Source organism: Panthera uncia, chromosome E1 (genome assembly GCF_023721935.1).
Source record: "Panthera uncia isolate 11264 chromosome E1, Puncia_PCG_1.0, whole genome shotgun sequence".
Classification (NCBI taxonomy): domain Eukaryota; kingdom Metazoa; phylum Chordata; class Mammalia; order Carnivora; family Felidae; genus Panthera; species Panthera uncia.
Window position 1 is genome coordinate 55,838,927 of NC_064814.1, and position 13,369 is coordinate 55,852,295.

Sequence of the window (13,369 nt, forward strand, 5' to 3'; positions counted from 1 at the left end):
ATTGTGTGCCCACACCGGGTCAGTCACTGGGGAGATGCCACTGGGTCACTTCCTCCAGTTGCCCTTATGTGTTGCTGATCATTGCTCCTTGGATACCTGTAGCTGCCTCTTGTCTTCAGACACCATGTAGATGCCGCTGTTTTCCAAGTGTTGGCTCTCTTATGTGAGCCCCAGTCCAGGGCAAAGACTGTGGGAACGAGCTGTGGGGTGAGTCCGGGTTCAAAGTGCACCCGGCCTCCTTCGTGGCTGTGTGATTGGCAACGGGTCACTTAACCTCTCTGTGCCTCAGTTCCTTCACCCCCACTCCAGAAACAGGTACTACAAGCACTTTAACCGTCTGTCTCTTAGTCAACACCAGAGGCTTTGCCAATCCGCATCAGCAATAGGTTTTTCATTTTATTGTGTCATCAGTGGCTTGTCAATCAGGATAAGCCAGTCCCACAAGACGAATACTGCTTGATTCTGCTTACACGAGGTACCAAGGGTAGTCAGAGTCATAGAGACTGAAAGTAGAACGGGGGGGTGCCAGGGGCTGAACAAAAGGGGGTGAGCTGTTCGGCGGTGGAGAGTTTGTTTTGCAAGATGAAAAATTGGAGTTCCGGAGCTTGGTGGTAGAACAATATAAATGTACTAACACTACTGAATTGTACACTTTGAAAATGAGCAAAGGTGGAAGGGTGCCTGGGGTGCTCAGTGGGTTACGCCTCCGACTCCTGCTTTCGGCTCAGGTCGTGGTCTCACAGATTGGTTCGTGGGATCGAGCCCTGCATAGGGGTCTGGGCTGACGGTGTGGAGCCTGCTTGGGATTCTCTCCGATGCTCTCCTGCTCGCTTGCACACACACTCTCTCTAAATAAGTTAATTAATCAAACCTTCAAAAATGTTTACTAAAACAAAACTTGACATTTTAAACCTTTTTTCTTGACTAATTTTAGACCTACAGACAAGTTGCAAAATAATACAGATTTCCTGTATGCCCTTCACCCAGGTCCTCCAAATGTTAACATCTTGCAAAGTCAGGTCATGATCATGGAAACCAAAAGGTTAGTGCTGATCCCCAACTATTACCTGATCTACAGACCTTACTTGAATTTTACTAGCTTTCTCCTTAATGCCCTTTTTCCAATTCAGGCTCTAATCCAGGATTTCACATCGCATTTAGTTGTCATTCTCAGGCTTTTCCAACCACTTTTTTTTTTTTTTTCTCCTTCCTTTCACTATCTTGACACATTTAGTAAGTCCTGGTGAGTGGTTGTATAGAATGTCCCTCCATTTGGATTTGTCTGGTGTTTCACATAATTAGATGGGGGGTATGCATTGGAGTGAGGGAGAGGCCTGGGTGGCTCAGTCGGTTAAGTGTCTGATTCTTTTTATTTAAAAAAAATTTTTTTATATTTATTTATTTTTGAGAGACAAAGTGAGACTGGGGGAGGGGCAAAGAGAGAGGGAGACACGGGATTGGAAACAGGCTCCAGGCTCTGAGCTGTTAGCACAGAGCCTGACACGGGGCTCGAACCCACAGACTGGGAGATCATGACCTGAGCTGAAGTTGGACGCTGAGCCACCCAGGCGCCCCTCTTTTTATTTTTGAGAGAGATAGAGAGATAGAGCGTGAGCTGGTTAGGGGCAGAGACAGAGGGAGACACAGAATCTGAGGCAGGCTCCAGGCTCTTGAGCCGTCAGCACAGAGCCACAGTTCGATATGGGGCTCGAACTCACAAAATGTGAGATCGTGACCTGAGCCGAAGTTGGACACTTAACCGACTGAGCCACCCAGGTGCCCCAAGTGTCTGGTTCTTGATTTCGGCTCAGGTCATGATCTTATGGTTCATGAGATTGCGACCCCCGAGATCTTGGGATTCTCTCTCTCTCTGCCCCACCTCTGCATGTACTCTCTCTCTCTCTCAAAAATAAATCAACTTAAAAAAAAATAGTTTGGAGTGAGGAGGACATTTCTGAGTATGAAAACAAAACACAGAAGTCCTAAAAGAAAACCCATAACTAACTAGAATTTAAATAACATTTTGAAAAAAAGAAAAAGAAAATACATAAAAAGATACATTTTATGTATTAAAAATGTAAAAAGTATGCATGGTAAAAAACCATAAGCAAAAGATAAATGACAATCTAAGGAAAATATAATTCACATTGCAGAGAAAGGGCTCATTTTGATACATAAAAATCTACAAGTCTATAAGCAATACACCAACAACCCAATAAAAAAAGGCATAGTAAGGGGCACCTGAGTGGCTCAGTTGGGTAAGTGTCCAACTTTGGCTCAGGTCATGATCTCGCAGTTTGTGGGTTCAAGCCCCGTGTCAGGTTCTGTGCTGACAGCTTGCTCAGAGCCTGGAGCCTGCTCCAGATTCTGTCTCCCTTTCTCTCTGCCCCTTCCCTGCTCATACTCTGTCTCTGTCTCTCTCAAAAATGAACATTAAGAGGGGTGCCTGGGTGACTCAGTCGGTTAAGCGGCCGACTTCAGCTCAGGTCATGATCTCTCGGTCCCTGAGTTCGAGCCCTGAGTTCCCTGAGTTTGAGTTCTGTGCTGACAGCTCAGAGCCTGGAGCCTGTTTCAGATTCTGTGTCTCCCTCTCTCTGACCCCCCCACCCCCCACCCCGTTCATGCTCTGTCTCTCCCTGTCTCAAAAATAAATAAAACGTTAAAAAAAATAAACATTAAGAAAAAAATTAAAAAAGAAAAAGGCACAGTAAAATTGTATGGACATTTCACAGGAAAGGAAATCTAAAGAACTCTCAAATATATGAAAAGATGCCTAAGCTCATTGACCATAAGAGAAATGCAGATGGTGTTTGACTTGTACTGGTAACACCGGAAAAGTCTCATTGAGAGTTGGAGAGGGTATGGGTTTAAGTAAACAGGCCTCACTGCTCGTGGGTGGGAGTAACCCACCCACAGAGCGCAATTTGGCAATATCCACGCAAATCAAAAGCAATCAAAACAAATGCTCCTCCTCTCTGACCCAGGATTTTCACTGCTGGGAGGTAGTCCTGCATATGGGTGAGATGGGAACGTGCCGGTTATTCCTTACGGCTTTGCTGGAGTCGCAAACGTAGGACCAGGACCGTCAACAGGAGACCGGTCGCGTCGCGTTAACAGCGTAACCCCGGGCAGCCGGGAAAGAAACAATCTCCAGGATTGTGACAAAAGGACTTTGTGGAATGGCTCCTGTCGTTTGCTCCCATTTGTGTAAAAAGTGGGAAAGCACAGACCAGCCCGTGGGAAAACCATCTCTGGAAGGAGCCAAGGTACCTGGGAAGACTGGTGCTGGGGGCAGAGGCCGGGTGCCTGGGGGACTGGGGGGGAGGGGGACTTTCTCCGTGTGCTCTTTTGAACTCTGGGAATTCTGAAGCGCATGCCTTTGAAAAGACAAACCGTAACATTCTTGAAGAATGTGAGCCTGCGGTTGCCGGTGCCCCCCATCTGGAAATGAAGCCAAGTCGGAGTCCAGCAAAGCTAGAAACAGAGACAGCAGACTCCCCGATGATGTCACGGGAGTGCCTGGTTCCTGCTATTTCCAGGTGGGTTTCAGTATGTGAGCCCTCAGATTCTCCTTTTTGGTTTAAATCGGTTTGAGCTGTGTTGGCGCGTGTCTCGATGGTTACGTGCATCAAAGACCGCGATGGGTTTTGGGTTTTGTTTCGTTTCGTTTTCCCGCTTTATTGAGGTGTAACTGACAAACACACTGTGTTTTAATGATCTTTCTTGTGCCTTATCGTAGCTCCTGGTGTCAGCACAGTGCCTGGCATCGGAGAATGAAGGAGCCCTCATTTCACGGATGAGGAACACGGGGCCCCAGGAGAAAGCCATTTGCCTCACGCAAATATGGAGAGCTGGGGCTAGATAGGTCCCAAGTTTCCTGGCTGTCAGGCCAAATCAGTCGCTCGATTCAACAAGTCTTCATTGAATATCTCCCACCTGCCAGGCTCCGGACATGGCATGTGAGACGGAAGGAAATAAGGATGATGTGGCCCCTTGCCAACCACACATACAGTCTGGACCCCCCTTCCCCCCAACAGAGGAACTTGCTAACCCCAGTGAGCCTCTAAGGAATTGAGGGTTGCAGAGTCAGGCTGTGCGACCAGGAGGCCTCCCAGGCTCCCAGTCCCAGAAGACTGGGATCTGCCTGCGTCTCGTCTTCCCCACACCAGGCTCTGGCGTATGGCCTCCCCACCACCCAAGCCCACGCTGCTCTGTTTCCCAGAGGCAGGAGGCCCCGGGCCTGACAGGAGCCAGCTCCCTGGCCACACTGGTCACAGATGATCGGAGCTTCACCAGCTCAAACAGGGCTGTCCTCACAGGAACGGTGGGCACACGGGCCCTGCCCGAACCCATTCTCCCCAAACAGGAGCCTAGGCGTTCACCGTTAGCGGTCCATTTGCCTGCTGTGCTGTGTGTTTGTCTTTTAAAACACTCCTCACTGAAACTGTAGTTCACCATCATTCATTCATTATTCATCGGCCTGCCTTGTTTCTGGCACTGTGCTTGGGACTCATGCAGGGAGAATAGATTAAAAAGGTACCGCTTTGTGTATATATATTGTTTTATACACACACACAAAAACTTTTTAAAACAGGTATCATTCTGTATGTGTGTGTGTGTGTGGGGGAAGTTGATTCATTAATCTAAAAAGACTCCATTGAGGCATTTCTCTGAGCCTAGTTTTCCCCTAATGTAAAATCAAGACAATACCAACCTCATAGGGTTGTCGTGAGAGTCAGTTCATCATGGCAAGTATATAGAACAGCATTCCTAAGAGCACTGTTATAATAGCAAAAAGAAAAGAAAAAAGAAAAAAAAGAAACAACCTAAAAAGCTGGTCCTTGAAGGATTAAAGTGTGGTAAGTTTTCTGGATAATCTGGGAGATTGGCCATGAACATTTGTCTTCCCTCCCTTCTAAATCTGAATTAAATAACGAGAGAAGTCAAAGGTGGATAAATCTACAAGGACCAAGAGACCCGAGACAGCTGTGGACATGAGATTTCAACAAGGCGCTCAAGACTACATAGTGGCTGAAGGGTGATGGCAGACCATGCAAGGACAAGGGCAGAGGGAGTCAGGGCATGGCGTCCGTAGGCCCTGGAGGTCGCCAGATCCCCTGGTCAAGGCCTGGCTGAACGGGGGCGGGGTGGGGGCGGGGGTGCGAGGGGGGGGGGGGGGGCGAGGGCCTGTTTTCAGAATGTTGGGACTCTTGGTGCTCTGTCACCTGTCAGAAGACCCGAGTCGCACACATCACCCCTCCGCATCCTGATTTTCAGGGAGGCTTTGGACGTGGGGACAACAGGTGCAGCAGACAGGAGGCTTGAGACTACAAACAGGAGCCCCCAGCCGTTCCAGATCCTGCTCCCTCCATACACAGCGAGGGCAGGGATGGAACATCCAGGGTATGCTTCTCCCAAAAAACTGAACAGCCCCAGAGAAATCCTGCCATCTATCAACACTGGGGAGCCCCTTTGAAAAGTTTTCCACTGTCCTGCAGGAAAGCCAGTGGTCAGTGAATGCCCGCCCTACACACACACACACACACACACACACACACACACACAGCTTCCAATCAGCTTCTTGGTGCCTCCCTATAAAGGCAGGAACCAGCAGACGTTTGAGACAGGCCTGCGAAATGAGAAAGACAATCCTCCCATTTTTTAAAAAAACAAACAAAAGAAACTGGAAGAGACAGATAACAAGGAGGTTGCACAAGAGAAAAAAATAGCCTATAATTAGAAAGCTAAAAAAAGGAAGGGGCAACTTCACGGCATATAGTCTGAGCGTTTGTGTTTTTCAAAAGAAAAAAGCATCTACGTCTGTGTGCGCCAACCATTCTCGAGGATTTACAAGACCGCACACAGCGGCCGCGTTGCAGAGGGTGGTGGGGGCGGAGTTCAGAGTGAGGGTTTGCTGTGCATTCTTTTGTACTTGTGGTTTGTAGGGGCGCCTGGGTGGCTTGGTCCGCTAAGCGTCTGACATCAGCCCGGGTCACGATCTCTCAGTCTGTGGGTTCGAGCCCCGCATCAGGCTCTGCGCTGACAGCTCAGAGCCTGGAGCCTGCTTCGGATTCTGTGTCTCCCCCTCTCCTGCTTGTGCACGTGCGCCCGCACACTCTCTCTCTCTCAAAAATAAATATTTAACAAAAACACAAAACAACCATGCCTGTAGCAATCCACCGGAAGCTCCTGGCACAGTAGGCTCCTGGTAGACTCCTGGTGGTTTCCATTCTCTCCAGGAGCCCAGGGCTTGGCAGGCAGCCCCTGAGCCTTCAGGACTGGAGGGCTCAGCCAGAGGTCACAGCGGTCACAGGTTTTGCCAGCTGATTGTGACAGAGGTGGGGCTAGCCCCTGGGGCTCTACTCCAGGTGGCATTTGCTCCTACTCTTAATTAGAAGGCCTTTTCTTTACTAGCATCAAGGGGCAAAGTTTCTGAAATCAATTACCGTTTGGTCAGGTTTGACTCACGGATGGAACAAGTTCATGAGTCGGTGTGGGAATGACCCGGCCCACCCCATTCCATCCCAACTTCTAAATCAGTTGTTGTTAGCAGAGGAAACCGCAATAAAAGAAAGCCTTTATTAAAGTTTTTCCCTGTGCCGCCTACATCAGAATCACCATAGGTGCTTGTTAGAAATGAACTTGTCCCTCCCCCCCCAACCCCAACCTCTTTTGAATGAGCCTTGGCAGTGGGGCCCAGAGATCTGCAGGTGAATGTAGAAACCTCCATCATCTCAGTCTGTAAATAGATTATTTTTCTTTAGTTCACCTTCTATTTTGGGTCTCCCTTCTACTGCTTGCAGAAAACATTCCCTTATCCATTTCCAGGTGAACTCAGTTATCCCACGCCACCCCTTCTCCCGCCTCCACCATTGATCTAAATTTGGGTGGGCTGCTCAGTGAGACTCCTCTGAGATAAATCCTCGTAGGTCCCCACCTCCGTGGATCATACGGGCCCTCATTTCTGCTCTTGTGCTGCTGCCCCCAGGACGCAATAGCAATGTGCCAGCTTTCCAAGCCACCCTTCACGGCCGTGGCTCCCCGGATTTATTCTGGGTTCTGTCCCTTCCATGTCCTCTGGATTTGGCCATTGGGGAAAATGAGGATCACTCCTAAAGCAATGTCTAACATCTGGTCTGGTCCTCCAACAGCTTCTCCCCAGCCGGTGCAGGGTCTCCGGGCCGGTGAGGGAGGGGCCTATTTCCTTCCAACCTTCCCTGTCTTAGACACGGACACTGCAGCTTTTGAACTTAAAAGGCTGGAATTTGGCATCTTTGTTCTCTGGCTAGAAAATAGAGTAGTCTCGAGGCCAAAAAGCAAAAGCTAGCACCCCACAGTGCCATCTGAGTCTTCAGAGAAGCTGCTCTTTTCTTCCTTTGCACAGAGGCTGAGCCGCCCAGACGTCCTGGGCGTCCTGTGCCGCTGCACAAGGGCCAGGCAAGTGGCTGCTCCGGGAAGGGGAAGCAGCCGAGAGGATCTTAGATCTGCTGAGTCCCCACACCCACCACGAGCTCCCAGTTCACTCACCTTCCCCAGACAGCTGGGATATGACACCTCTGGTGACACGGCCAGTCCCCAGGCTTCGGCTGGCTGGGAGGGGGTGGGGGCGCTGCATTAGGGAGGTTCTCACAACGGGAGGCCAGGGTGGGGGAGGGAAGAAGCTGGCTCCTGTCTGTCTCTGAGACCAAAGCCAGCAGCCTCCCTCTGCTCCCCTTCCAGGGATTCAATGAGCAACCCCCCCCCCAGGGCTATTATGCCTCCCCTAAGACATATCCTTCTTCACTTTCGGGGCTTGCCTTGACCCATCCCACAAGACGGTCAGCTCATCTGGTCCCATTTTCTCTGAAGGGCCAGGCCTGCTGGGGATGAGCAGACTGGATGCAGCTGCTGTTTAGAGGGACCTAAAGAGACCAGTGAGGGATGGAAGGGGATGTGAATAATCTCTCACCATGTTCCAGATCAAGGCATTTTAACAACTATATGTGTAGTGCCTACAGATGTTATGTATTTGGGGTCTAGGGACAGGACAGGAACTGGCCAAGGTCACACCTATGAGGCTGATCCGCGTGTAAAGTAGTATGCGCCTGGGCACTGCAGGGCAGTTCATGCCGACTGTCATTCCCCCTAAAGAAAAATAAACCAAACAAACAGAAAACCCCCAAAGCCCCCTCCTGTCGCAGCCTGGACCAGAGGCTGAGTCCTCCTGTGGCCCGGGTAGCTGACCCAACTCTGGGACAGAGCTGGGTTTTGGCCGGTCTGCGGGTCTGTGGCCACCACGTGAAGCAACCCCGCGGGGAAGCCTCGTGCCCTCTTCCCTGGCCTTAACCTTGGCCTACCTCAGCCGGGCCGGCCTGCCAAGCACCCCTGGTCTGAGCCCCACACCCTGCAGTGACTTGGTTGGGGGGGGGGGGGGGAAGAGCCTGCCTCTTCTCCCTTTCTTTACATCCCGCTACTCAGCGGCCAGGGGCTCCAGGCCTCCCCGGAGCCCTCCACCTGCGGGGCGGACCGAGGGGACCAACTCATTCCGCCCCATCCACCTCCGCGGCGTGGTCCGGCGACCTGCGCTTGCCCCTTCTAACCTCCCGCCCCAGCCCCCTGCGAACGCTGAGGCTGGTCGCTGGCGTCGGGACCCGGGCTCAGGCCGAGGCCTTGCGGGGGGAGGGGGCGGTGTGTGTGTGGAGTGCTGACTGGTTTACGGGTTTCGCGGGTGGGGGAGGACGTGGCCCGGGGCTCAGGGGCGCCATCGGCAGCACAGGGCAGTGGCGTGGGGCGGCTGGGAGGGCTGCGGCGCGACGGGGCGGGCTGGCGGTGGGCGCGGGGAGCCGCAGCACCCGGGTTCGGGGCTCACGGTGCAGCTGCAGGTGCGGGAGCGGCGGTGGAGGGCGGGGGGCTCGCTGCCCCGTCGGCCCCGCCCCCACCGCCCAGGCTCCCGACGCGTCGCCTGCCGGCCCCGCCCCCGCCCGCAGTGCCCGGATGTGGGTGACGTGCGGCCGCCATCTTCCCGTCCCGGGCAGCCAGCGCCAGTCGGAGCCAGCGCGAGCCGCCGCCGCCGCCGCCGCCGCCGCCGCAGCCACCGCCGCCGCCGCTGCTGCCGAGTCGTCCTCCCGCCGCCCCCGCCATGTGAGTCGGCCGCCCGCGCCCGCACCGGGCCTGTCTGCCTGCGCCGGCCGCCGCCCTTGGGAGCCGGTGCGGGGGTCGCCCGGGGTTCGGCCCGCGCCCCGAGGCTAGGCCGGCGCCCGTGACTGCGCGCGGGTAGCTGGAGAGCGCCGCTCCCGGGCTGGCCGCGCGGGCGATGGCCCCGGGATGGAGCGGCCCCGGCGTCCGCCCGCCCCTGTCATTGCTGCCGCCAGTCGTTTCGGGGCGATCCCGGACCTTGTCTTTGAGGTCGCCCTTATTTGACAGGCGGGGAAACTGAGGCCCGGAGGGGGGGGGAGGGGGCCCGACTCAAGGTCACGCGGCTTGGCGGCGGCGGGGCCGGACGAAATCCAGGGTTCCCATCGGTGGCCTTCCTCCCGGGAAGGAGAAAGGGAGGGACGGATGGATGGACAGGAGGATGGGCGGAGCCCTGGCCGCGGGGCTTGTGGCTGGAGGCCCTGGGTCGTAATCCGCCCCTGCCCCTCAGGTCGGCTACCGCTGCCACCGCCCCCCCCGCCGCCCCAGCCGGGGAGGGAGGCCCCCCTGCGCCTCCTCCAAACCTCACCAGTAACAGGAGACTGCAGCAGACCCAGGCCCAGGTGGATGAGGTGAGTGCGAGGGGTGTCAGCGGCCGCGGGAAGGACCCTGAGGGTTGGCATAGCGGTGTGGGGGCCCATCTTGGTTGGAGGTGGTGAGTCTGTGAGTTTGGGGACAAAGACACGCCATGCCCCTTCCCTGGTGAGCATGCACTCGCAACGGCCCTGGGGCGTTAGTCAGCCTTGCTGTCCTGGGGTGTTTCGGTCGCGGCAGGTGTGGCCCGGTGACGGACAGGCTGCTTGAGGCTCAGTGCACAGAGGGTGCTGCTGTGACATCTGAGATGTCTGGCCCTCAGCATGCCCCTGATGTGTGCTCCTTGCATGTCCCCAGGTTGCTAGGCATGTTCTCTGTGTGTCCTTGGCATGTTAGCCTGGCACCATCGGGGTGCATGTTCTCTGTGGGTGCACGGTTGAGGAGTGCCCTCATTGAGGCGGCCTTGGCACACCCCCTGCCTCGCGGGCCCCTCCCCCAGGTGGTGGACATCATGAGGGTGAACGTGGACAAGGTCCTGGAGCGGGACCAGAAGCTGTCAGAGCTGGACGACCGTGCAGATGCCCTCCAGGCAGGGGCCTCCCAGTTTGAAACAAGTGCAGCCAAGCTGAAGCGCAAATACTGGTGGAAAAACCTCAAGGTGAGGGTGGAGGCACGCAGGAGGGGGCTGGCAGGAGAACTGGTGGGTGAATGGGGGTGTCACGGTCTGTGTTGCTGACCCCCCCCTCTCGCCCCCAGATGATGATCATCTTGGGAGTGATTTGCGCCATCATCCTCATCATCATCATCGGTGAGTAGGGCAGGAGTGGCTAGGGCCCTTTCTCTGGAGAGGTTTCCCCTTCTAGGTTTTGAAGGTCATTAACCTAGATTTTACTATTCAGCAGAAAGCACGTATAGCTGCCGACCGCAGCTCTGATCCATCTAGAGCCCAAAACCTCGATGCCGTTTAGTCTTCACTTTGCCTGGTTCTGGGCAACTTTTGTTAAGATTTTTGGAAACAGGAACGCTGGTGAATCCCCACCGCTCCCTGAGGATAGAGTTTGGGCCTAAGAGCCCGGTCTGGGGACCTTGGAATTGGGAAGCAGGAGAGCAGGCAAAGCCCGGGGGCTTGAGACACGGCTAGGAAGCCAGACATCCTACTGTTCGAGCGCTTGTGGGCCCAGAGGCCCAGAGGATTAAGAGCCTGTGGCCCCAGGGCCATACCATGGACTTGAAGAGACCTTGGAACCTACCGGTCCAGCCCCTTGCTTTACAGATGAAGACCCTAAGGCTGAGAGGGCTGGGCCGTGGGGGGCGGGGATGGGAGCAGGGCCAGGCCTGACACACTGCTTTCTCTCTCTCTCTTTCTCCCCTTCTCTCTTCTTCCTTCTCTTTCCTTCTCTACAGTTTACTTCAGCTCTTAAACCCCCGAGGAGCCCGCCCTGCCCAGAGAAGGGCCTCTCCCCACCTCCCCCACCCCCCCCATCCCCAGCCGCTCCTCCACCTCTCAGCCATATCTTCCAGCCCCCCCTCCCCTGGATCCGCGTGTGTGTGTCCCTGTGTGTGTGCCCCCCCTGTAAATAGCCAGCTGTTATTTATACATATATAATATTATATATATTTGGTCTGTTTGTAGTTTTATTACTAGAAGATTTTTCCGGTTGTCCTTAACACCCCTTCCTGAAGTTCCCATCTCTTTTCTCTTTTCCTCCCGCCCCTTCCCTCTCTTCCTGACCAGCCCCTAGTCCTTTCATTTGCATCTGCTATGCAATAGTCCCTCTTCCTCTCCTCTTTCCCTTGGATTTAGCTGATCCTTCCTCCCACCCTGGCCTTCCCTGCACCCCCACCCCCAACAAAAAACAAAAAACAAAAAGCGACTGTCCAGGCCTCCCTAGGTGCATCTTTGCATTGTCGGGAGGCCCTGAGACTGGCCCCACTTGGTCCTAAGAATCCCAAGGTCTTCTGGGAGCTTCCAGCATGTTAATTAGCCTCATTTACATTCTGACATCCCTTTTGGTTTCCTTCTCTTTTGTTCCATCATCCTTCATTCTTTCAACCCGTGTTGCTTTTTTACTGAGGCGTTAGTCCCCATGGTCCTTGTATCACTTTCATTTGCATGACGTTACTTGCAGGTGGTGGGAGCCTGGGCTTTCGGGGAGCCAGAACCTTCTGGCCCCCAGAATCACCCCCTCCTAGCCCCCTCTAGTCCAGTTTGCCTCCCCTACCCCCATTTTCCAAACCTCTTGTCCCCTCCCCTCCCTCCCCCCTCCCCCCAGCTGGTGTGGAAGTGTCTCGGAGTTCAGTGTGTCATGAAGGACCAATAGTTTTGCCACTTGGAGTCTCTCCCCACATTCGTGCTCCCCAGTTTTCATGTGGGGCACTCAACCGACATTCCCATGGGGTCTCCCTCCCTCCCATCCGCCTGATCTGCCTCCTCCTCCTCCTCCTCCTCCTGCGGGGAGAGTTTGGGGGTTGGCCGCAATCTGACTCTTTTGGGAGAGATGGCTGCCAGTGTGTGGGGGGTCATCACTGCCTTGGGGAGGAGTGGGGCAGGGCAGAGAATCCCCCCAATTCCTGCCTGAGATCTGGCCCCACCCTTGCCGGGGGTTGGACTGAAAACTCCCCTCCCTAACTTGGGGGGGTTGTTGCTCCCATCACTGCCCAGCTCCTCTGACTGCCCCCCTGAAGTCAGGGCGGGGGTACTAGTCACTGCCAATGAGTGTATGGGACTTGCTGGAAGATGGGGATTCTCGCCCCTTCCCTGGGCAGTCGAGCCCAGAGCGTTGTCTCCTCCTTAGGTGAAGTGATAGAGGAAGGGTCTAATGTCTTTTTAAATGGCACAATTTTAGGGGTCTGAGGGTACAGTCCCTTAATCTGCTGGAGGGGACCCCCCCAAACTCTTTCTTCCCCCCACACTCAAGGTTTCTGTGTGGACGGGGGAGCAGGGAGATCTGAGCTGTGGTGTGAAAGGGTAGGGAGAGATGCTGGGGTGGGGGTGTTGTGTTCTAGACCCCCCCATATTATCCCAGTGTCCCCTGCCCCCCTTCCCTCCCCCATGCCCCCAATTCTGTGACGCATCCAGATTGTGAAAATGTACAATAAACGTGTAATGAGTACAGCTGGTGTGTGTTCTAAGACCTTTTCTTAACTAGTGGGGGCGGGGTGGGGTGGGGATTGGATCCGCAGGTTTAACAGGAAAGTTGAGAAGATCCATTTGGAACCGGACTGAGCTTTGCTGGAGGGCCTGACCTTGGGCACAGCAAAGTGTGATTCCCACAGTGGCCACGGGTGGGCACCAGGCGCTGATAAGGGGAAGCCGTCTTGATCCCTGTGTCAGCCTGGTGCACCTGGAGGCTTGGGCTTCCCAGCTTGCCCCATTTCTCTTCCCTGGAGGCCTTCTCCTGCTCCTGGATCCCTTTCTACCCCTTGATTTAATTCCCGGATGCTCTGCATTTGCTCCCATGGTCATTTACTCCTAGGCCTGAAGTAGACAGCCGTCTTCTTCGAAACATCCCTTCCCCTGGGTGCCTAGCGCAGTGCCAGCATCCACAAGGGGTTCATAAATACGGAACAAATTGGCTCAGAGAGACCCAGCGGAGTGTGGTATGGAGCAGGCCACAGACTGGCCTGCCACCCCTGCACCTTGTAGGATTGGTGACTGTAGACC

General features: G+C 54.5%; 1 protein-coding gene across 1 annotated transcript; it reads left to right on the forward strand.

Annotated features, from left to right (window-relative positions):
• Positions 1–7,949: 7,949 nt before the first annotated feature.
• On the forward strand, positions 7,950–11,096 carry VAMP2 (vesicle associated membrane protein 2). Its single transcript, XM_049635363.1, has 6 exons — positions 7,950–7,964; positions 8,967–9,120; positions 9,623–9,743; positions 10,063–10,363; positions 10,462–10,513; positions 10,605–11,096. Exons 1-6 carry the CDS (start codon positions 7,950–7,952, stop codon positions 10,637–10,639), a joined length of 678 nt encoding a protein of 225 aa, XP_049491320.1. The 3' UTR covers positions 10,640–11,096.
• Positions 11,097–13,369: the final 2,273 nt, after the last annotated feature.

Excerpts from the sequence above, each read along its gene's own strand:
- VAMP2 (XM_049635363.1), top strand. Across the intron at positions 9,121-9,622 it reads CCTCCCGCCGCCCCCGCCAT|GTCGGCTACCGCTGCCACCG; the intron begins GTGAGTCGGCCG and ends CCTGCCCCTCAG. Across the intron at positions 9,744-10,062 it reads CCCAGGCCCAGGTGGATGAG|GTTGCTAGGCATGTTCTCTG; the intron begins GTGAGTGCGAGG and ends GCATGTCCCCAG.